Source organism: Dipodomys merriami, unplaced genomic scaffold, assembly GCF_024711535.1.
Source record: "Dipodomys merriami isolate MVZ:Mamm:240054 unplaced genomic scaffold, mDipMer1.0.p SCAF_194, whole genome shotgun sequence".
NCBI lineage: Eukaryota > Metazoa > Chordata > Mammalia > Rodentia > Heteromyidae > Dipodomys > Dipodomys merriami.
The window spans coordinates 1228784-1253334 of record NW_027203315.1 but is presented as its reverse complement, the minus strand read 5'-3'; the positions used below and the strand labels follow the sequence as shown (position 1 = coordinate 1253334).

Below are 24551 nucleotides of genomic sequence, written 5' to 3'. Positions count from 1 at the left end.
CGGCACAACAATGTTTATTGCAGCATTATTTACCATAGCTACGATATGGAACCAACCCAGATGTCCCTCAGTAGATGAATGGATCAAGAAAATGTGGTATATACACACAATGGAATTCTATGCCTCCATCAGAAAGAATGATATTGCCCCATTTGTTAGGAAATGGAAAGGCTTGGAAGTAAGCCAAACTCAAAGAAACATAGGTCCCATGGTTTCCCTTATTTGCAATATCTAGTATATGTATGAGTCAAACAGAAAAGGTCAAATAATGTGATGTTAGGAAAATGAACTCTTCAATATGTATTTAAATGTTTTTTTCTTTCATGCATTTGTTTCTAACGCATTTATAAGATTATTTCTTTGTTGCTTTGTATGTCCCTCCCCCACAGTATAATCCCTGCTTTCACTGTATTTGATGTCGTTATAATTTGTGGAGGAGAAGGGGAAAAACAAGTTTAAGGTTACAGGTGGATCTGTTGCAACAATCAGAAGTACAAGTTGTCGAAAATGAACTTTACAACTTTGGGGGGGGTGGATTGGGTGCGGGAGTGGGGGGAGGCGGGGAAGGGATGTGAAGAGTAAACAAAGGAGGAGGCTGCAATGCTTGATAAGAAATGTACTCATTATCTCGCCCAGGTAATTGTAACCCCTCTGTACAGTATGTTCACAAAAAAAAAAAAAAAAACAACTCTGTAAATTATACAGAGAAATCCTTCATGGCAGAGGTAAACTAGGTGTGATGGGAAACCATTCTTCACTCTTCAGCTCTCTAAGCCAACATTTCTCATCGTTTTGTGTTGAGTGGAGATTGTGTCATTCAATATTATCCAAAGCATATAGAAAAAACCAGTCTTGACAAGTAATTCAGAGATTGAAGTTATTGACTTGTGTCTTTTATACTAAGGAATAGTTTGTTAGGGTAATTTGATAAACTCTTCTTAGAAAAATGTGCTCTGGCGCTTTGGGACTGGATTCAGATCATCTCCAACATGGTTAGGGGAACAATAGATGGGTAAAGACTGTTATGATAGGAGGCAAGAACATGAGAACAACCAGTTTTCTACTGCTCCCTTATGTCTGCCTCTGTATGTGTGATCCATGCCTTATAGTACAAATGACTTACTTATTCCAGTTCATTTTTGAATGGAAGATCTGATGGAAGATATTACTCCTTATTGCAGTACATCCATAGTAGTAAAATCTTTCTCAGAGCGGTAACAATGCTTGATAGGAAATGTATTCATGACTTCCTCATGTAATTGTATAATCAATCTATACAGTATCTTTACAACAAAAATTCAAAAATGTGGTGGATAAATAAAGACAAGAGTCTCTGCATTTTGTCTTGGGGGAGAACCCCAAAATGTCTTCAGTGCTTGCTTTTTTCTTTAATTAATTACTGGTGATGAACAACTTGTGATTGATTCACTCTTAGCCCATTTAGTTGTTCTGCTGAGTGAGCTGTGATAAAACACCAGTGTGGACAATGTGATGAGTCTGCATTTTCTCAATGTTCTAGAGGCTGATTACAAATTTTATTGCCCTTACTTTGAAATACAATATGATGTTCCATATTTTGTTTGTGCAATGAGTATATATCCATGCCATGAGTATATATCCAAAACCCAGAACACATATATTTCTGAAGTGGGTATCTTTTTTTGTTTTTTGGTCCAGTTGTGGGGCCTGAACTCTGGGCCTTGGCACTGTCCCTCAGCTCTTCAGCTCAAGGCTAGCGCTCTACCACTTGAGCAACAGTGCCACTTCCAGCATATTTCTTTTTGCTTATGTGGTGCTGAGGAATCGAACTCAGGGTCTCATGCATTCTAGGCAAGTGCTCTACCACTGAGCCATCTTTCCAGCCCCGAACACATATATTTCTTTGATATGAGAAGAAGGCTTTCATTTGCTATCTCATAAGGGACCAAGATAGATAAGACATTAGGCGAAATAAGACATTTTGCAATCAATGGCAAAAATTTAAGTTAACAAAAAATAAAACTATCTGCCACTTGAGCTATAGCATCATTCTAGGCCAAGAGGAAGGAAGGAAGGAAGGAGGGAAGTGATAGAGGGAAAGAGGAAGGGAAGGAAGGAAGAAGAAGGAAGAAAAAAATTATTCAAAAGAAGAATGTTTAATATTTGGTGAATGCGAGAATTATTCTTTCAGAGGTAGGGCTCAAGAAAAATGGCTTTTACATAAAGCAAATTCATGAACTGTTTAGAAAACGATACAGACGCTGTAACATTTTATAAATTGATTTACTAATTCAGTAATATTAAGTAAGGTGGTCAGGTGTGGCTGGTGCCCTATTAGCCACATGGTGGATGGTGGGGTCTGGCATCTTGTTTTCATGGAGGGGGAAGGAAATGTCCCATCCATCACTTGCCTCCCAACTATTGGTTGTGGCTGGATCCCTGCAAACAGACATGGGCATTTGGCTGATATGTTACTCAATCTGTTAGTCCAGTACCTGGGACTGGGAATTTCCTGTGGACTTGCCTCCTGCTTAGGCCCTATTAGGCAGTGGCATCAGACACCATGCCATATGTCTCTGTGATCATGTCCTGTGTCCTGTCTCCTGGCTTGTCTCTGGTCATCATAGTGTCCCTATTCAGCACTCTCTTGGTTCTGATTGCTTTCTTGGTGTTATTTATATTCTTTTTTTGCCTTTCTGTCCTGTTTCCAAGCTGTCTAAGTGTATTTGTGAACTGCAAGTCTTTGTTACAACCGGCTGCTTGCAGACTGCTAGCTGTGTAATAAACACTGCAATATTCCATCTTCCATAATGTGGCTTCCAATAAATATAGTGTCTTCTTTTACAGAAACACAAAGGTTGACCTAAACTTAGAATTTCTAGAGCCAAGATAGATGCCACTGTATAGTTATGTAATTAAAGATATCCTGGAGGCATTTAGAAAAAATGTCTGTTGCATCAGAAAGTTCTTAATTAGTAAACCAAGACCCAGATTCCAGATCCTATATGAGCCAGTCATTCTAGATATGTCCAGAGCTGTTTGGTTACATGAAGAGCTCTACTTTCACACTTGCATGAAGAAATGTTTTTGTGCCAATATGAGGTGTTGAACTCAGGAACTGAGTTGAAGCCAACCAGAGCTGGCTTCAAAGGAGATTCTCTCATCTTGGCCTCCATAAAAGCTAGGAATCAAAGCATGAGCCCTGTGGCTGTTCTGAAGAAATCTCTGTCTGGGAACAAGAGGTTTCATTTAGTGCTTCGCCTCCAGCTTCCTGTCCCTTCAACAATTTCAGTATTTATTTTCATTGTTCAAAGAGAATCCTTAAATCCTGCCTATGATTCCATTTACAAGATAATGACAGTGGGCTAAACATTGCCAGATTTAGCTAGGTTCCTAGCTTAACCCCTTCCCTCACATTGTTCACCCTTGCGCTTATCTACTGAGGCCTAGTAAAAATAAATAGGGGGATTGGGAGGCCCTTGGCCTTCCTTCTTGTAACACACACACACACACACACACACACACACACACACACACACACAAACACACACACACATACACACAGACACACACACACACACACACACACACACACACACAAACACACACACACATACACACAGACACACACACACACACACACACACACACACACACACACACACAGGCCATTTGGATATAGCTCATTCTGTTTTTACAAACTGGATGCTTTCTGGTAAAGGATGGTTCATGGTATGGAGTCCTTTTATCTAAGCCCGTCATATATCTGTAATTAAAAGGCACATACCAACATACCACATTCATTCAACGTATCCCTGATGATAACATTTTATTATTGATTTTATTATTTTTGTTATTATAATTTGGCCAACACTATTGCTTGAGCTCAAAATTTAAGGGACTTACTGCTCACTGAATTGTTAAAGCACCTTTCCTTCTTTTAATTTAAAACCAGCAATTAAAAATGAGCAATTAAGCCAGGGCAATAAGGCAAGAAAAAGACATTAAAGGGATCCGCATAGGGAAAGAAGAAGTTAAACTATCCCTTTTTGCAGACGACATGATACTATACCTCCACGATCCCAAAAACTCCATCCCCAAACTCTTAGAAATCATAAATCACTTCGGCAAAATAGCAGGATACAAAATAAACCCAAAAAAATCAGTTGCCTTCCTATACACTGATAATGTACAGGAAGAGAGGGAAATAACCTCCCGAAAAATAAAATATTTAGGAATTAACCTAACCAAAGATGTAAAAGAACTATTTAATGAGAAGTATAAAAACTTAAAGAAAGAAATTGCAGAAGGCACTAGGAAATGGAAAGACCTCCCATGCTCCTGGATAGGCCGACTTAATATAGTAAAGATGGTAATACTTCCAAAACTAATATACAAATTCAACGCAATTCCTATTAAAATCCCAATGACGTACATCACTGAAATACAGAAAACAGTCCAAAAATTCATATGGAACAACAAAAGACCTAGAATAGCCAAAACAATTCTAGGGGATAAAGACAATATGGGAGGGCTATCCATGCCGAACTTCAAACTCTACTCCAGAGCTATAATAACAAAGACAGCATGGTACTGGCACAAAAACAGACCCAAAGACCAATGGAACAGAATAGAAGATCCAGAAATAAATCCACAGGCCTACAGCCAGCTGATATTCGACAAAGGAGCCAAAGACATACAATGGAAAAAACACAGCCTCTTCAACCGCTGGTGCTGGGAAAACTGGGCAGCCACATGCAGAAAACTAAAAGTGGACCCCAGCCTATCACCATGCACCAACATCAACTCAAAATGGATTAAAGACCTTAACATTAAACCTGAATCTCTGAAACTACTGCAGGACAGAGTAGGAGGGACACTTGAACTAATAGGCACAGGAAGGAACTTCCTGAACAGAGTCCCAGGGTCACAACAAGTTGGAAAGAGACTCGACAAATGGGACTACCTTAAAATAAAAAGCTTCTGTACAGATAAAGCTATCGCAACCAAGCTAGAAAGACAACCAACTAATTGGGAAAAAATATTTACCAGCAATATATCAGACAAGAGGTTAACATCCTGTATATACAGGGAACTCAAGAAACTAATCCCTCCCAAACCAAACAAACCAATTACTAAATGGGCAAGGGAACTAAAGAGGGACTTCTCAAATGAAGAAATAAAAATGGCAAAGAAACACATGAGGAAATGTTCATCATCCCTGGTGGTGAAGGAAATGCAAATAAAGACAACCCTGAGATACCACCTTACCCAAGTCAGAATGTCCCACATCCACAAATCAGACAACCACAAATGATGGAGGGGATGTGGAGAACGAGGAACGCTATTACACTCCTGGTGGGAATGTACACTCATACATCAACTTTGGAAAGCAGTCTGGAGTGTCCTTAGAAAGCTAAAGATTGACCTCCCTTACGACCCAGTCATACCACTTCTAGGCATCTACCCTGAACAACAGGAACCAATATACAAGGACACGTGCACCTCCATGTTTATTGCAGCACTGTTCGCAATAGCTAGGATATGGAAACAACCTAGATGCCCCACCACAGATGAATGGATCCAAAAATTGTGGTATCTATACACAATGGAATATTATGCAGCCATTAGAAATGACAAAATAATGGCATTTGCAGGGAAATGGATGGAGCTAGAAGGAATCATGTTGAGTGAGGTAAGCCAAGAACGAAGAGACAAATAGTACATGGTCTCCCTGATAAGTGGATGATAAATCCAAAATGTTAGGTGATATGACAAAACTAACAGGACTTAAGAAAGAAAGAACTCCCACTCATCCGGTTGAACCACTACCAAATATCCCCATGCTGCTGATCACATATATGGTATTTAACATGTGAGCACCGTTATATATTACAGACTGTGATAGACAATTTGCCCCAGGTTAAAATGAACTTGTGACTTTAAATGAGCATCATTATTCCACAATACTGTGAATTTCCAGAAATTAAGTAATCTCTTAATCACAATCAAAAAAAAAAAAAGAACCTTGGGGAAGGGAGGGAGGGAGGGGATGGTAGGGGGAAAACAATGGAGGGGGTAACAATGTTCAAGAGGAAGTGTACTCATTACCTCACTCATGTAACTGTAACCCTCTGTATAGTATCTTTACAAAAAAAATTTTAAAAAATGAGCAATTACACTCCCCCATGTGTGGAATCTTAGCTACCCAGGAAGCTGAAATTAGAAAGGTAATATTTGTCGGCCATCCCATGCAAAAGCTTCATGAAAATGGTATCTTAGCCAATAAAAGATGGATCTGCTCATATGTGCCTATCTTGTTTGCTACTTGTGATATGTAATTATTATAATTAGTGTGTAGAAAGGCCCAGACAAAGAAGCAAGACCCTAAGGTGAAAAATCAGTGATACAAAAGGGCATCTGGTATAGAAGGTAAAGGAAGCCTCACAAATTTTTGCCCGTGAATTCAACCTGAGGACCACTAATATGATCTGTGCAAACAATATATTCTTCCAAATATTTAGTGGAAGCATTTGAATGTGTTTTACAGTATGATAGGTAAACAGTCCTTTACCAAGTGATTGCAAAAGGACCTTTGCATATGTCTATATGATATTATGAATTTTATATCCTATGTGGTAGAAACCATGAGTCCTGCTTGGATCAAGTACTTAAGATCTCCTGATCTAATGGCACTGGAGCTTCACATCAGGATTCTTAGTTGCTCAAAAGTATGAGGTTTAAAGATCACAATTGAAAGGCAAACTAGATAGGAAATGCTGTGAGACATTATCAATTATCACCAAATTTCCCACAAGTGGTGCTATGAATCAAGTTAATAGACTGTCATCACGTTTGTTCCTTTATTACAAAATCTCAGGGACAGTACCCATGCCCTGAGTAGAAAACACTCCAAGGCCAGGGAAGATATTTTGTAAAATGGTTTCTTTGGCCCTCGTGCAGGGAAAGTTACCATTCTTGTATAAGCCTAAAGTACTCCACAGAGTATAGTCATTGTCCCTCAATTGAAGTTGATGTTGAAATATGTTGGGTTTTTTTTGTCATGGGGCTTGAACTCTGTACTTGGGCGCTGTCCTTGTGCTCTTCAGCTCAAGGCGAGCCCTCTACCTCTTGAGCCACAGCACCACTTCCAGGTTTCTAGTGGTTTACTGGAGATAGGAGTCTCACGAACTTTCCTGCCCAGGCTGGCTTTGAACCGCAATCCTCAGACCTCAGCCTCCTGAGTAGCTAGGATTACAGGTGTGAGCCACCAGTGCCCGGTGATGTTGAAATATCCTATACACCTGGGTAATGATAGATTGCCACAAATAGTTTGGTATCTTTTGTCATGTGAATGCACATGAATATACCTTTGTGTTTCTGACTAGTTCATAGGTCCTTGCACAGTTTCATGTTACTATGTAGGACAATGTGGTCCACGTCTGTAAGGTGTGGAATTTGACCTTCAAACAGAGATTTCATCATATAAAATGTGGCCAAATATTTCAGTTTACTTGAAACAGGATCATAAGAAAAGGAGTCATGTAGTGATGAATTAAGATCCCAGAATACCAATATATTCGAACGAGAAGACAATGGTCTTCTACTGTGTGCACACAGATGTAGGAGAAATACTCTTTTCAGTCTGTTCTGTCCAGATGTGCAGAAGCACTTTTGTTGTTCTTCCTTTATGGATTGCACTTTATTTCAAGGCCACTCCAAGATGTGAATGAGAGGGTATTTAGTTTCAGCTCCTATGTCCTGAGAAGAGAAGTGGTGAACCATGACTTGGGTACATATCCACCCTAGACCTAATCACTAAAAGTGGGTTAATTTATATAATTTTTCAGAATGTCAACGATCCTACCACAAGGTTCACCGGGTAGCAATATCCAAAGTTAGGCTTTAGAAGAGTTCTGCCTTTGTATGAAGATTTCAACTCTAAATTAGATTATTTTCAATAGCCATTCATTGAATGTTACTGGATAAAGTATCAAGATAGTCACATCTATATTAAAGAACATTGTGATATCATCAGCAGGGGCAGTTCAAAGGACCCAAAGTCATGACCCTGAAGATTCTGCTCTCCAGAGGTCTAAATACTTAAACAAAAACCTCCAGTTCCCAAGCAATCTTGACCCCAATAAGAGAGCAGGATGTTAGGTGAATCCTTGTTTCCTCCTGAGGTTAACAAGGAATGATGCACCTCAGAGTGACTGGAAGGGGCAGAAGCTGGGATACTGAGCACAGTGGGTACTGAACAAGGATATCATAGGATTTTCACTAGAACTTCAGGGACCACCCAGGCCTGCTTTCATTACCTTGAGTGCTTATATCTCTATTGTCCACTTCTAGATCATTTTTCCTCCCATAATTAGCATAGTATGAAGTATACATTTTTCCTGTTAACATCTTACCCTTACCTCTCTTTCCTCTTTCCTCAATGAATTATGAGGTTCTTTTAAATTTTTTTCTTTCAGGTTTCTGGATCAGAAACATCCTTGTATGAAGTCCCTGTTATAGAGTTGTCAGTACTTTGAGAAGATCACCACCTGCAGCATCCACAGCCAACCATCTCTTCCTCATGTGTACATGGGGTGTGAACAAAACCAAGCCAAATCTTCAGCTCAAGGTGAGTGCTCTACCACTTGAGCCACAGCGCCACTTTGTAGCCAAATCTTTGTATGTGCATTCTAACTTAAATGTTTGTTACCAAAGTTTGATGTGGAGGCTTCATCAGGTGTGTTGGAAATTGGCTGGGCTCATAGTCTAGGCCAGAACTCAAAATGTAAGGTACAGGAAAGAAAAGATTGGTGAGGAGCTAGCCGAGGAGAGGAGCGCAGTGTCAAAGTCTTCATGCAATATGCAAGCCTGGCAAGCCCCTTGGGACAGAAGTGAGGAGCCAGAACAGGACATGTGCTACCCATCAGTACACCACCAGCACCACATGGCACCTCCAGCATGGGACATGGTGTGCCCAGGTTTCAGGAGGGCTGACTGTTGACCCAGGGACCTGTTAGTCAAGTTAAGCCAGTGGCCTAATGTAATCATCTTGTTGTATGTAGATGATAAAATTGCTTGTTGTCAAGAAGAATTGGTAGTAAAACTATTGTTAGATGAACTAGTTAAACTTCTTCAGGATATGTGTTGTGTGTGTGTGTGTGTGTGTGTGTGTGTGTGTGTGTGTGTGTGTGTGTGTGTGTGTGTGTGTTTGTGTGTATGTCCTAAGAAGAAAACAAATTGAAAAGTAGTTCAGAGAGAACTCAAATGACAAGAGTGTCAGACTTAAGTCCATTGCAAGATAGATCCATTACAATCACAACCAATAAGTGAAAAGGAAAGGTTTAGGGCTGGGAAGATGGCTCAGTGGTAAGGTGCTTGCCTTGCATGCATGAGGATTTGGGTTCGATTCCTCAGCACGATATAAGCAGAAAAAAAAGCCAGAAGTGGAACTGTGACTCAAGGGGTAGAGTGCTAGCCTTGAGCTGAAGAGCTGAGGGACAGCACCCAGGCCCAGAGTTCAGGTCCCACGACTGGACCCCCCCCCCCAAAAAAAAAGAAAAAAAAGAAAGAAAAGGAAAGGTTTCCTTCACTTATTTTACCTACCTTGACAAATCCCATTGTGTTCAAAATAATAAGAACAGAAATGTATGTGTTGCTGCTTACTGTTGTACAACAGCTAGTTTTCAAGTGACAGCAGAGGCATAGAGTCTCTTCTGTGTGCAGCCCCTGCACTCACTAGAATGGAGGACAGTAGTATTGAAAGCAAACAAATGTCACTTTTAAATTTATCTTTTAAATTGCAGAGGTAGCATTGTACTCATTACCTTGCTCATGTAAGTATAAGCCCTCTGTACGGTATTTCACAGTAAGTAAACTTATTTAACAAAAAAGAGCTTGCTGCACTACATAGCAAGACCTGTCATCAAAAGGAACATGGAAAAATAAAATTTTGGATTCTATGAAGACATATGGGTGACAGACATATCTATTTTATCTACTAAAATAAAAAACAAACTGAAAGTGTTTGAACACATGGTAAAACAGTGTTTAGTTGGAAATACACACTACAAATAACATTAATAACAAACACACATGGACAAAAAATACAAATTATTATAATCTGTGTAGGTTTTGTAGAAGTTTTCACTGACTATTGTTCAAATGGATCACATATTCCTGAATCATTTCTCCCACTAGATTCCAAAGGATACATTGCCACACATGCTATTTAGTATTGAAGTTCCTGAGATTAAAGTTTACTACATAGCAAATGTATGTCAGATTTTGCCATTAGTGATATTTCAAATATGAAAACCACAGTCACTGTACTATTTATTTTCACAACCAGCTTCTATCTTATAATGTCAGTGAATGCAAATATTCAAGCAGAGCAAGAAGAAAAAGGAAAACTGCAGGAACCACATGAAATGAGGTTAAACCAGAGAAAGATAATAGAATCTGGGAACAGAAATTATTTTATGTTTAGCAAAAATTTTCCTGTATAATGGGTAAGAAAAATTTCAATTCTAAGAGCCATGTCACCATAAGAAAACTGATCAGTAAGAAAATCTACTCCCAGATAAACCATTTGAAGAAAAGAAAAATTGAAAGACAAATGGAGGAAAGAGAAGCAGAGAGAATGAAATAGAAAAAGAGACAGAGAGAAAAATAGACAATGAGAGAAAGAAAGAAATAAAGCTAGTGAAGCCACATGGTGGTGGCTCATGCCTGTAATTCTAGCTAGTCAGGAGGCTGAGATCTGAGCATAGAAGTTCAAATCCAGCCTGGGCAGGACCATCTGTGAGACTCTTATCTCCAATTAACCACTAGAAAATTGGAAGTGGCAATGTGGCACCAGTGGTAGAGTACTAGCCTTGAGCTGCAGAGTTTAAGTATAGTGACTAGGCCCAGAGTTCCAGACCTACAACTGAAAAAAGAAAGAAAGAAAGAAAGAAGGTATGGTAAAGGTAAACAAAGGAGGAGGCAACAATGTGTGATAAGAAATGTACTCACTATCTTGACCATGTAATTGTAACCTCTCTGTGTGGTATTTTCACAATATATAAATGTAATGCAAAAGAAAGAAAGAAAGCTAATAAACTTAAAAAACAGAATGAATTGGGAAAATAGGTAAGAGAACTCCTGAGAGCACCATAGAGAAAAACAGAGATTTCTATGAATACCATCAAAGTCAGCCTAAGTTTCAAGTAAAACAAAGACCACAAAGCAGTCCAAGAGTATTTACAGAGATTAATTGAAGTACTTATAGCTCACTCAGTCCTGTAGAATATTCGAAGTTATGTTTGACCACACTATTTCAGCAAATCCAGTATAATTTCATTAGGAGAGTTTATGATTACATATGAGGATGTGATGTCTGAGCAGTTGCTAGCCATCCTTCACCTTCCATGAGAAGTCACCTTCTAGGTGTCACTGAATCACATAACTAGTGGGACAACTTTCTCTCACACTAGAAAAAGTAGAAACAAATTGAAGCATATCTGCACTTAATTTAGAGTGTCACATTTTATAATCTGCTAAATCTCCAAACCATCTTTAGTTGTTTTTTGTTGTTGTTGTTGGTTCTGGGGCTTAAACTCTGGGCTTGGGCACTGTCCCTGTGCTCTTCAGCTCAAGGTGAGCGCTCTATTGCTTGAGCCACAGCATCACTTCCTGTTTTCTAGTGGTTTATTGGGGATAAGAGTCTCACAGACTTTCCTGCTCAGGCTGGCTCTGAACCCTGATCCTCACCTCCCAGCCTCCTGAGTAGCTAGGATTACAGGTGTGAGCCACCAGCGCCCGAATACATCTTTAGCTTTTTTAGAAACATGTTCCTGAAGCTGATTCTTTTTTTTTTTCTTTTCTTCAATCTTGGCACCCTTAGGTTCATAAAATGGAATGTCAAACAAAGTGAGAAATGAAAGAATCTCACTAGAGATCCTTTCATTCTTTCTTGCTGATGACAATGAATAAAGATTCTGGAACCATGGCTAGGAGTACTGGCAAATAAGGAAGTCAGAAAAGAACCTGTGTGATTTTACCCTAGATGTTCCTGCTCAAAACATGATATGTGGGCTGGAAAAGCATAAAGACTTCTTATGGGAGAAGATTCATTCCTGTCTTAAGAAGAGCATTAATGTGTCCACTAAAGACATATTTACGGGGGCTGGGAAGGTGGCTCAGTGGTAGCACACTTGCCTTGCATGCCTGAGGCCCTGGGTTCGATTCCTCAGCACCACATAAGGAAAAAGCAAAAAGCAGGAATTGATGCTGTGGCTCAAGTGGTAGAGCACTAGCCTTGAGCTGAAGACCTAAGGCACAGCGCCCAGGCCCAGAGTTCAGGCCCCATGACCGGACCCAGAAAAAAAAAAAAAGACATATGCACGGTCCATTAGAAGGTAGATCAACAATATAAAAAAACAAGTAATATCTAGGTTAATATACTTATAGATCACATAAAAACTAAAGCTCCTGGGCTGGGAAGGTGGCTCAGTGGTAGAACGCTTGCCCTGCATGCATGAAGCCCTGGGTTCGATCCTTTAGCACCAGATAAGCAGAATAAGCCAGAAGTGGCACTGTAGCTTAAGTGGTAGAGCACTAACCTTGAGCTAAAGAGCTGAGGAACAGTACCTAGGCCCAGCCTTCAGGCCCTATGACTAACAAAAAAAGAAAAAGAAAAGAAAACTACATTTCACAGGTACTGTTGGAAGCACCCTAGTTTTATCTCTTTTTCTCCAAGGAATTTAGTTTTAGGGAGGATTTTTTTTTTTTGGTGTGGGGCTTGAACTCTGGGCCTGAGCACTTGTCCCTCAGCTCTTGAGCTCAAGGTGAGCCCTCTACCACTTGAGCGACAGTGCCACTTCCCAGGAATATAGTTTTAAAGAATGAAATTTTTTTTCTTTATATTGTTAGAGGTGCTTTTAAGTTGAAGTGTATACATTCAAATATGCTCTTTGATTCCCAATTTCCTGAGGAATAGTTCAGCTCCACAATAGAGACATGGAGAACCCATACACTAGAGAACTAAAATCATACGTGAAAGTTTCCAATCCAATCTTTCCCAATTATTTTTTATAGAAGGGATTACAAAAAATCACAATAAACATCTAAGAGACAAGTGTAGGTTCTCTGATAAGAGAGAGGGAGACTGTTGTAGACCCTGGGTTGCCTGTCAGAAGCAGACAAAATGTGAACAATGGCTTCAGGGACATTGACTCTCACCCTCAGGACTGCAAGTCCTTGCCCTTTCTGGGTTTGAGGAAGTGTGTGTTCTAGCTTTTTGGCCTGGGGCTTTAACTGACAGTAGGCTTGGGTGGAAAAGATGTATTGAAATAGAGTGAGGAAAGATGTGTGCTGTTTAAACTTTTGAGCCCACTAGGTCTAGACAAATATTACACAAGCATTTGAGAAATATAGCTGAACTGTGTCATCAGCCATCACTCTGTCCCCTTAATTATCATCCGATTGGCTCTCAGGGCCTTGCTTGTGCTCTGATGGGACTGAGGCAGGAGACAAAAGGTTTATTCCACAGTTTAATGGATAAAGACTAAGAAGATAAGTCTGAGGTCGCCTAGATATGTAGCCTAAAGTTACTGAGAGGAACTGTTAGGATTAGAGAAGAGGTAAGAATTCTAAAGAGATTTTCACATGCAAAATGAAAAGACAAAAGCAGACTGGTTTGCAAGTGATTAAGCTTCACATCAACATAGCCTAGCCTACACTTCACTCTTCTATCTCTCCTGCATTCATCCCTGACCTCCCTAACCACTATCTCTTTGAAGGGAAATGGAGGTGATGTGCCATGTTCATAAGAATCCCTGTGAGGAAACTTTTCACTAGGTACCTGAAGAAATTATTAAAGGAAATGCAAATAGAGCACACCAAATGCTCACAGACAGTGCCCAAGCTCTGAGTTCAAGCCATAGGACCAACAACAAAACAAAACATAGAATCCTTAAATGAAATGAAAAATTCAGAAAAAACAAAAACTCATTTGATTAAATAGATAGAATTGGGGAGTTTCTGGAAAATAAATTGTTAGATTTTGTGAAATCCAAATCACCAGAAGTATTATGCTGCATATTTACCTAACAATCTCACCATTTTATGCCAGTGTGTACATTACAGCAATGGGAAATGACCCAGGTATAAGTTTAGTGGCTGCGAGTACATTTGTAAAGTAAGAGGGGATGTATTAAAAAATTTAAGACAAAACAGAGATATAATTTACATTCAGCAGAAGGCAGGCATTGAATAAACACAAAGGTATAAGCAACGCAGTCTCATAACCTCAATTTCATTATTAGAACTAAGAATCAAAAGCCAATGCATCCAATTCTCCCCTTATATATCCTTTTTCTGGTTGGTCTTACAATATTTCATGGAGGAAACAGTGGTTTTCAAGAAGAAACTGAGCTTAACTCCCACAGCAGGGAGAGAAAAGCCCCAATGCACACAAGCACACTTGTTCCCAGATGTGTAGCAGGGTGGCACCGAGCATTGTGGGAATTGTAGTCTCCGTGGAGGGCTTTTGGTTTGAAAGTCATAAGTTGTTTTTGTTTTTGGAGGGCGGATGTGGCGCAGAGATCCTTTTGCGCATGTGTCTCCCTGACCACCTTGGGCGTTTTAAGTCTACCCCTTCTGGATTCTTTCCCTTTGCCTTGCTGCTGTAAGTGCCCTGAAGTAGTTTGGCCTTCCATAGGTGGGAGCCAGGAGGCCGGTGCCCAGCTCTGTGCAGTGGACCTTGGGAGCTGTAACTTGAAGGAATTTCAAGCTTTGGAACTGATGTCAGGTAGGAACTGTGGGATTGCTGCTCGAGTCTCCCCTCCATGGGTTTCTTTTTCTTTTTCTGGGTCTTTTTTTTTTTTTTTTTTTTTTTGGTCGTTAGTAGGGCTTGAACTCTGGGCCTGCAGGCAACGTTCTTGAGCTGGTCAGCTCATAAGGAGAGCTTTACACTTGAGCCAAAGCACCAGCTTTCCCCTCCACACTTTTCTCCAGTCTGGGGTTGAAAATATGCTTGAGGTTCAGGAGTTTGTGCTGCCATTAGCTTCAGGGCCCTGAGGTGCAAGAACCTGGTTCCCAAATGTCTGAGAGCAAGCTTGCTGATTCTGCAGACAAGGTGAGCCCAAGAGCTGTGCATTTGTACTCCAAGACCAAGGGATTCTTCTATTAATGCATGTGACTTTATTAGCTTTCCCCAGATGTAAGAGGAGTACAGGAAGAATTCTAGTGAAATTGTGATGTGTGTGCCTGCCTTGAGTCCTGTTAGATTGCAGTGGTATTTGGGGCTTCTGTTTTGTTTCTCCTACAGATATTTTAATCTTTTTGGGTTGAGGTTTTAATCTCCTGGCTTGAGTTCACAGATGTTTGTTCATGACCCTGTTTTTAGAGACAGTTGTACATAAGTTATTGGAGTAGTGAGTGCTGGCCCTGTATTTTTAGGAATGAAGCCTAGCAATGTTTGAAGCAGAGCACCCTATGAATAGGAATCTCCATCCTAAATGGACACACCTTGTCAATTCTGAGAAGCCCTAAAGGGAAGAAGCAGAAAAGCACAGGAAGGGGAAGATGCTGCTAGCTTCCCTTGCCTTATGCAAAAATTGTTGCTACTTCCCTGAGCACCAGATTCACGTGGTACTCTTTCCTACACCACTCTCAATCACTTTGTGTTGTTGCAAGCTTTAAACTAATTTCTAGGAATCGTGATGAGCTGGCTTGAGGAATAAGCCAGAGCATAGTTATCAGAGGGTACCTGAGGCTGTGGTTTGTGATGGTGGGGTAATTGTTATGACTGAAAGTATCTAGTCATGTACTAATACCTAATGCTCTTCCTGCTAATTTATTCAGCCTGGGTTACCACTAGGTATTTTAGTATGAAATCAGTGAAACTTATCTTAAATGTTCCATCTATAGATTTGCTAATGCTAGCTCTAATCGGTTGGTTGTGCCTGGTAGTGCAGAAAGTGTTGGTCGGGGACTTATGGCCTTCAAAGGAAAATCACAGAAGAAAAGTTGAGGTAATATGTCTTACTGAAGGTTGTATGATTTGTAGGTGTTGCTTATCTTCAGGTGTGTCACTCCTATATGGAGTATTTTATGTTGTATTTTTAGGATGGCCAAAGATCCTCCCTTGACTGTTTAGGGAAATGAACATTAGGGACTTCTCAAACCTGGGTTTACCTCATCTTTACTCATGTCCCTTTGGCCAAAACATGTTAAATGGCAAATTGCAAGTCATTGCACAGGTGTGCAATGGGTAAAATGAAATGTGCCATTTGACACCATTATTGAAATATTATAACACAAGAAATATATTCTGTATATGTTTTCCTCTATAACTTTGGGTGAAAACTACTGAGTTACATCATACATGCTTTCCATGTTGTTTAAATATGTAAATGATGTTAGAACACAAATTCCAATCGTTGGTTGAAAACTACTGAGTTACATCATACATGCTTTCCATGGTGTTTATATATGTAAATTATGTTAGAACACGAATTCCAATGAATTCCTAGTATACCTTTACATTAAAAAAAGCAGTTCATACATCCTGAAGTATATTCAGTAATAACTACTTTTTGTGGAAATGTGATATGTTTTGCTTTCAGTCATTCAATATTTTTTGTTGGAACATTCAGTTTTACAAATGTCGTATGTACATAAACATAGAAATTAGTTGGTTTAATAATATCTATCTACCAGGAAATGGACTGGATTTGTGTTTATTGGAGACTTTAATGCTTTGCCTGAGACATTAAAGATTCTTCTAAGATGGCTTTACCATTTTCCAGCCTATGTATTATGTTTGCCAGAGGAAATTCTGGGCCCAAAATCTCACAGATTCAATTCTGAATACGTCATTTGTTTTATATCCCAGCCATGCTTCCAGAATCCTCTGCTCATTGTCAGCAGCAAGACAGAATGAATGGATCTCTGGTGAGTTGGTTTTTTATTTCTCATTTGTTTTCCATTCCATTATATGAACCTAAAGATGTCCAAGAATTAAAAACAATACCAACCACACAGATTCAGCCTCAGGAACATATTCATAAATCAGATAAAGTTGGCTTATAGATTAGCAGATAAAAATTGCTTGTAGGTTGACCAGATTAAATGGTTATATTCTTTCTAATTTGAATGCATATTGGCTTCAGAATATCTAGGTTTCATCTTGTCATAAAATGTAATCAAATCTGTTATGTGATGTAATGACACGGAGCAGGTTACTTCTCATGGAAGGTGAAGGATAGATTGCCACCAGATCACATCCTCATGAGTAACATTAAACTATCTCAATGAAATTTTCCTGGATTTGCTTAAATAGTATTCTGAACACACAGACCTTCGTGTGCTCTTAAGGAATGTTTAACCTATATGTACTTAAATTACTCTCCAAATATACTTCTTGAACTACTTCATGGTCTTGATCTTACTTGAAATTTAGGCTATACTTGTTGCTAAACTTTATGGTCTTTCTACAAATTCCTGTTTGTTTTCTTTTCTTTTCTTTTCTTTCTTTTTTTGTCCAGTCGTGATGCCTGAACTCTGGGCCTGGACGCTGTCCCTCAGATCTTCAGCTCAAGGTTTGCGGTCTACCACTTGAGCCACAGTACCACTTCTGGTTTTCTTCTTTTTTGCTTATGTGGTACTGAGGAATCGAACCTAGAGCCTCATGCATGCAAGGCAAGAGCTCTACCACTGAGCCACCTTCCCAGCCCTCCTGTTTGTTTTCTAAAGTATCCTCACAAGATTTCTTTCCTCTATTTTCTCTCTCTATTTTTGATTTTCTACTCACTAGTGTTGGTTATTTTTCCATTTTTCTCCCTTTGTATCTATCTGTCTATCTTTTTTCTTACTTTTCTCATTCACTCTTTCCTCCATATGTGTCTCAGTAGTTTCTTTTCTTCAAATGATCTATCTGGGAACTACTTTTTCTTAGTGATCAGTTTTACTTTGCTGACATGGCTCTTAGGATTGAAATTTTTCCTACCCAATGTATAGGAAAATTGTTGCCTAGAGTGTTCTACAGGATTCCAGAAACAAAGAAAATTAGAGAAACACAAAAACATAAACAGATAGACTTAGGGGAAACCAGGGATCCAAAGGCTCTCTGGTACTTGGTTCCTGGGTGCCAGCAAGCATGCATAGCTCCTTGAGTGCACACAGGGAAGATTACCATTGATAACATGCAAAATTGAAGTATCTATATTAATATTACAATCAGAGCCACAAGAGTTTGTGAGGGATGCATGTTTCCTTCTTCTCCTGAGACAGAAGACTGGCTCCCAGAGAAATGCAGACATGAAGTTCACCTTACCTAGCCTTCAAGGTCAACAGCAGCTCAGGTTCAGATGCTGTCTTTCTATCTTTCCAACAGTAAGGAAAAGGCCTGCCCTCCAGTCTCTTAACCCTCTCCAGAATTCCCTTTTAAGCCTTCGGGGCCAGCTCTCAGTGTTCTCATTGCGTCAGGCTGGAATTCCAGCCTCTCAAACGTTTTCCCTCTTCAGCTCAACTTCAGAGTTCACTACAGAAAAGTACTTTCTTCCCCCAATTGATACACTACAAGAAAATCACTTTTCTCCTGATTATGTTATCTTTGGTCTAACATTATTTGATGTGGTATTCTGTTTTGTTTTTCCTTCCCGCTAATTTGGATATTTTAATTCACTGCCAATATATGATAGGAACTGGTTTTAATAAAAAAATAGAGTGACAAGGTGTTCTTTATTAGAAATATCGCTTGTTGCAAAATCTCACAGATGTTTGCTCAGGAATTGATTTTGATCTCTGAGGATTTTCGCTATTAACTAACACAAGTGGGAATATATCCTTAGCAGTGTACTGGAGAAATAACTCAGGAATATGTGACACATTTGAGCATTTGGTCATATTTATCATTTTTTTCATATTGAGTGTTCCTTGAACTTCTATACATTTTCCTCCACCTTCCATGAAGCCTATTAAAATGAAAATCTTATAAAGTAATATTTTATTCCCCTCCCACCTATATTTTGTATTGTAGAATGCAGGCAAAGTTTACAAAACTTCGTGGTAACAGTTCATTTTTGCATAGGATGGAAATATCAGGCTATCTGTGACCACATTTCAATATTTAGTATTTAAACCAAACATGGTTAACCTAGGATATTTTTATATGGGAACTAAGTCAAATGTTATATGGGCCAAATAAATCATTAGCTACTTTCTGGAGTACTGTTACTCTTTTTTAACATTCATGTGGACACTGCTTATCATAGATCTAGTAATGTTCTATGTTCTGTATTCCATGTGATATCCTGATTGTGTTCTTCTTCCTTATGAGAGTACATGTTAATAGAAAGTCTAAATAGGATTTATGGTGAAGTAGTATATATAAATGCAGAAAAAAATATTTCTGTAATTCATTGTTACCCTGATATATACTAAAATTTTATCAAAAATGATAATATAATTTTTCAGACACCTCCTTAGACTTACTGTTGTCAGGCCACATTATTGTTTCCTTGGAGTTTTTATCTTGTCTCCATTGCTAGCAGCAGAAATGTGTTTGCATGCATTAGGGAAACTGTAATTTTTTATTGGTGTTGGGGCTTGAATTCTGGGCCTGGTTGTGGTCCCTCAGCAATTCAGGTCAAGGTGAGTGCTCTACCACTTGAGTCTCAGTGCTACTTTCAGTTTTCTGGTGGTTTATTGGAGATAAGTGTCTCATGGACTTTTCTACCTGGGCTGGCCTTGAACCTTGATCCTCAGACCTCAGCCTCCTGAATAGCTAGGATTACAGGTATAAGCCACCAGTGCCTTCCAATCTGTGTATTTTAATGAACAGGTTTATATATTGTCAAATATTTTTAATTTGCTATTTAATTCTTCCAGTGAATAGATAACACAGTAAGCTGCAAACATTTTTTGTAAGACAAATCATTCCTGCTGTATAATGAAATTCCAGATTGGAATTCTCATGACCCATGTCTGATTTCTTGATGGAAATGTGCCATTACAGAAGCTGATGTCATTTGATGATGTGGCTGTGTACTTCACCTGGAAGGAGTGGCAGGATCTGGATCCTGGTCAGAGGACCCTTCATAGAGATGTAATGCTGGAGACCTATAGCAACCTCATGTCCTTGGGTAAGCAAAGGTCACTTTTACATGGAAAGTCAAGTGCTTTTATTTTAGTAGACATTTGACTCTTTATGTTATTTAGGTGTAAGATTCCAGTCCATTCCCTTGTAAAAAAAAAAAAAAAACTGCTAGTATAAAAGCCAGCCAAATTCAGGTCTGGGAGCTGGGGTTGTTTTCTTTCGCACTACTGCATGAGCCACAATTCTATTTTGGCTTTTGTTCTGGGGTATATTCTGGGTTTCAGTGCCCAGGTTGGTTTGAAGCCTGCCTCTTCTGATCTCATCTGCTCAATGAAGGGTTACAGGTGTAAACCTTTGGACCATTACATTTTCAAAAAAAAAAAAATGTAATAATTCCAGTCCTAGGGAAGTGTCATTTTTTTATAAGGGAAACTTCACATTTATTATAAGTAACTCAAGAGCTAATTTTATTCTCATTCTTTAAGAAGACTAATCAGTAGTTGGACAAAAGTTCTAAACTATGAGCCACTAATAGGAGACTGACTTCCCAGCCTTGGGGTGATTATTATAGGTAAATCTACAGTCTAGATAGCATATATATTACTACTGACAGTATGATCTGGAAATCAGTAGGTGAAAGTGTGTATTTGTAATCCAAACTTGACAGGGTTTAGTGCTTCAAGCTTCGAATCCTAGAATCTCTGGAGGCTGAAATCTGAAGATTTTGGTTTGAAGCCAGAAACTGTAGAAAAATGACCATGAGACTCTTATCTCCAATTAACCATTCAAAAACTAGAAATGTAGCCAGGACTCAAACTAGTAGAATGCTAGCTTTGAGCAAAAGAGCTGAGTTCAAGCCACACAACTGGCACAATAAACTCAAAGCCAGGGGGAAACTCCACCGTGGAGCTATTAAGAATTGAGAGACCAGCCGGGCGCTGGTGGCTCACGCCTGTAATCCTAGCTACTCAGGAGGCTGAGATCTGAGGATCGCGGTTCAAAGCCAGCCCGGGCAGGAGAGACTGTGAGACTCCTATCTCCAATAAACCAACAGAAAACCAGAAGTGGCGCTGTAGCTAAAGTGGTAGAGCGCTCGCCTTGAGCTGAAGAGCTGAGGGACAGCGCCCAGGCCCAGAGTTCAAGCCCCACAACCGACAAAAAAAAAATGAATTGAGAGACCATAGGCTGGGAAGATGTCTCAGTGGTAGAACGATTGCCTTGCATGCTTGAGTCTCTGTGTTCGATTTCTCAGCACCACATAAGCAGAAAAAAAAGCTGGAATTGGCACGTGGCTCAAGTGATAGAGTGCTCGCCTTGTGCTTAAGAGCTCAGAGACAGTTCCCAGGCCTAGAGTTCAGGCCCCACAACCGGACCACCTCAACAAAAACAATTGAGCAATCAGCTTTAGGAGCAACCTTGTGAACAGGATGTCTGTGACCTTACATTAATGATGACCCAGCAAGAAAAATAGTTCTCCACTATTTCTCATTCACAGGGCACTGTGTTCCTAAACCTGAATTGATTGTGAAGCTGGAGCAAGGTGCAGAACCATGGATAAGAGAAGCCTCAGTTGAGAATTTCACAGGTGAGTTAAAGCACCTACAATGCTCATGGTGGGTCCAGAGCCCAGTTGGTCTGTTTATCTTGAGCTGTACAGAGCAATAGTATTCCTAGTGGCCCTGAGTCCTGTGTGGCAGAGAACTAGGTAATCCTTTGTCTCAAGCAATTTTCAATCCAGAATTCTCCTGGAGACAAACAATTTGGTGTGCCAGTGTAGTTAATGTTAACAATTGTCTTTGTCTGTAGAGAAGTCATTCATAAAGAGAAAAAGACAATAAGAAATGTAGAAAGGAGATCTCATTTTTTTATTAAACTGGTATTATGCAGGTAGGAAAATAGGAGTATGCTAGGGTTACTATCCTCTGATGGGGACAATTTCTTATCAGTGGTGCTGGGCATAGAGTGAGATTCAGAATGGAAGCATTAAGAGTACATAGATGAATAATTTGAGTAAATATTTCCTGGAGAAAAATATAAAAATCTGAAATACAGAAAAACACTATTTTGCATTGTAAAATGTCAGTACTACTTTCTTAATGACTACATTGCAGAGAAAAGTATACATTCTGCATAAAGCAATGCTTTGATATTTGAAAATCTCGTAACAGAATGTGAGGAAATATCGTTAGAGTAAGGAATTTATGGATCTCATTTATGTTTTTGTCTATTTTTCTATTATTCATTTTAGATGTCCCACAAATGGAGGATATGATTAGCACCTGTCAGGAAAGTCACAATAAATATCTCTCTAAAGTAGCAGTCATAAATAGTAACCAAGGGGAGGAAAAAGTGAGACTTACAAGAAGTTTTCATTTGAGCTCAAAACAGAAGTCAGAACTCATTAAGAATAATGGGAACTCCTTAGGGATGAGGATAGAAAACGGCATTGGATGTCAGAACATGGGTGTTTTCAGTGAACCTCGTAAGATGTGTGCTGCATATAGTCCTCATGTGTCTTCTGTAGTTGTAGAATGTAAAGAGTGTAAAACGTCTTTCACTAAGAAGACACAACCTCTTGTCCCTCAGAGAACACACACAGGAGAGAAACCTTATGAATGTAATGTGTGTGGAAAATCTTTCACCCAGAAATCAAAGCTTACTGTCCACCAGAGAACACACACAGGAGAGAAACCTCATGAATGTAACGTGTGTGAAAAGTCTTTCGCCAAAAAGACAAACCTTACTGCCCACCAGAGAACACATACTGGAGAGAAACCTTATGAATGTAACATGTGTGGAAAATGATTCACCCAGAAATCAAAGCTTACTGGCCACCAGAGAACACACACAGGAGAGAAACCTCATAAATGTAACATGTGTGGAAAGTCTTTCACCTGGAAGTTATGCCTTACTGGCCACCAGAGAACACACACAAGAGAGAAACCTTATGAATGTAACATGTGTGGAAAATGTTTCACCTGGAAGTCAAGCCTCACTTTCCATCAGAAAACACACAGGAAAGAAACCTTATGAATGTCATATGTGTGGAAAGGTTTTCAGCCAGAAGCTACACCTTACTGTCCACCAGAGAGCACACACAGGAGAGAAATTTTATGAATGTAAGCTATGTGGAAAGTCTTTCACCCAGAACATACACCTTTCTGTCCATCAGAAAAACAAACCCACCAGAGAGAAATGCTATGTATGTAGCAGGCATGGAAATTGTTTCACCTGGTAGGCACACCTTAACATCCATCACAGAAAACAAGGAGAGAAACCTTATGAATGCAACCAGTGTGGAAAGACCTGGAGGTCACAACTTAACACACATAAGTTGATTCACACAAATGAAATAACAGGATTGTACCAAATGGGGAAAGTCTTTGATCTGTAAGAAAATTGAAATTGCAATACAGAACCAATACATGATACAGACCTTATGATGTAGCAGATGTGGAGTCCTCCAACTACAAGACACAGCTCAGGGTTCATCACAGAACACCCAAAACACACAGATACACCGAAACACAGAAACACACTCTCACACACAAAGAGGAGAGAAATCATATGTAGGAAAAATGGAAAGGTTTTCTAGAAAAAGTCATAACTCAGTTTGCATCGGAGAACAGACACTGATGAGAAAATACAAATATATCAAACGTGGAAAATCCTTTACCAAGTATTGATGGATCCAAGTTCATACAACACACAGCGGAGAACTCTTAAAAATATTACAAATGTGGAAAGCCTTTGATCTGAAAGGAATACCTCAGTGTTCATCTGAAAACTGACTCACATAAGAGAAAATAGTGAATAGAACATATTTGAAATGACTTTCAATCAGAAATGAGTCCTCAGCATATGTGAGATCATACCCAGGAGAGAAATTATGAGTATAGAAAACATTTTGTCAGAAGTCACATCTGTACCGGTATCAGAGACCTGGACACATGACAGAATCTCTGTAAATATAAACATGAGAGGAAGTCTTTCAACCAGCAGGCATTCTTCAGCAATTATTAAAATATTCACCCAGAAGGTGCTAGGAAGGTGGTTCAGTGGTAGAGCGCTTGCCTTGAATGCTTGAGGCCCTTTGTTAGATTCCTCAGCACCACATAAGCAAAAAGAAAAAAACAGGAAGTGGTGCTGTGGCTCAAGTCATAGAATACTAGCCTTGAGCTGAAGAGCTGAGGGACAGCGCCCAGGCCCAGAGTTTAGGACCCACGACCTTACTACCCCCCCCCCCAAAAAAAAATTCACCCTGGAAAGAAACCCAATGTAGGAAAATCTTTGTCAGAAAACCTCTGTAAATTATACACAGAAATTCTTCATGGCATGGTTAACTTAGGTGTAATTGGAAACCATTCTTCACTCTTCAGCTCCCTTTGAGCCAACATTTCTCATCCTCTCATAGTGTTTAGTGAGGATGTTGTCATTCAATATTATCCAAAGCATGGAGAAACAACCAGTCACGACAAGTAATTCA

At 39.5% G+C, this 24551-nt stretch overlaps 1 protein-coding gene across 1 annotated transcript in view; it reads left to right on the top strand.

The window, feature by feature from the left end:
- Nucleotides 1–22870, top strand: part of LOC138831378 (zinc finger protein 182-like) — a 33117-nt gene extending 10247 nt beyond the window's left edge. Inside the window, exons 7-9 of the mRNA XM_070028492.1 lie at nucleotides 16862–16920; nucleotides 19985–20111; nucleotides 22314–22870. Of these exons, the coding sequence (XP_069884593.1) occupies nucleotides 16862–16920; nucleotides 19985–20111; nucleotides 22314–22870 (743 nt within the window). The remainder of the gene's footprint in view (nucleotides 1–16861; nucleotides 16921–19984; nucleotides 20112–22313) is intronic.
- Nucleotides 22871–24551: the final 1681 nt, after the last annotated feature.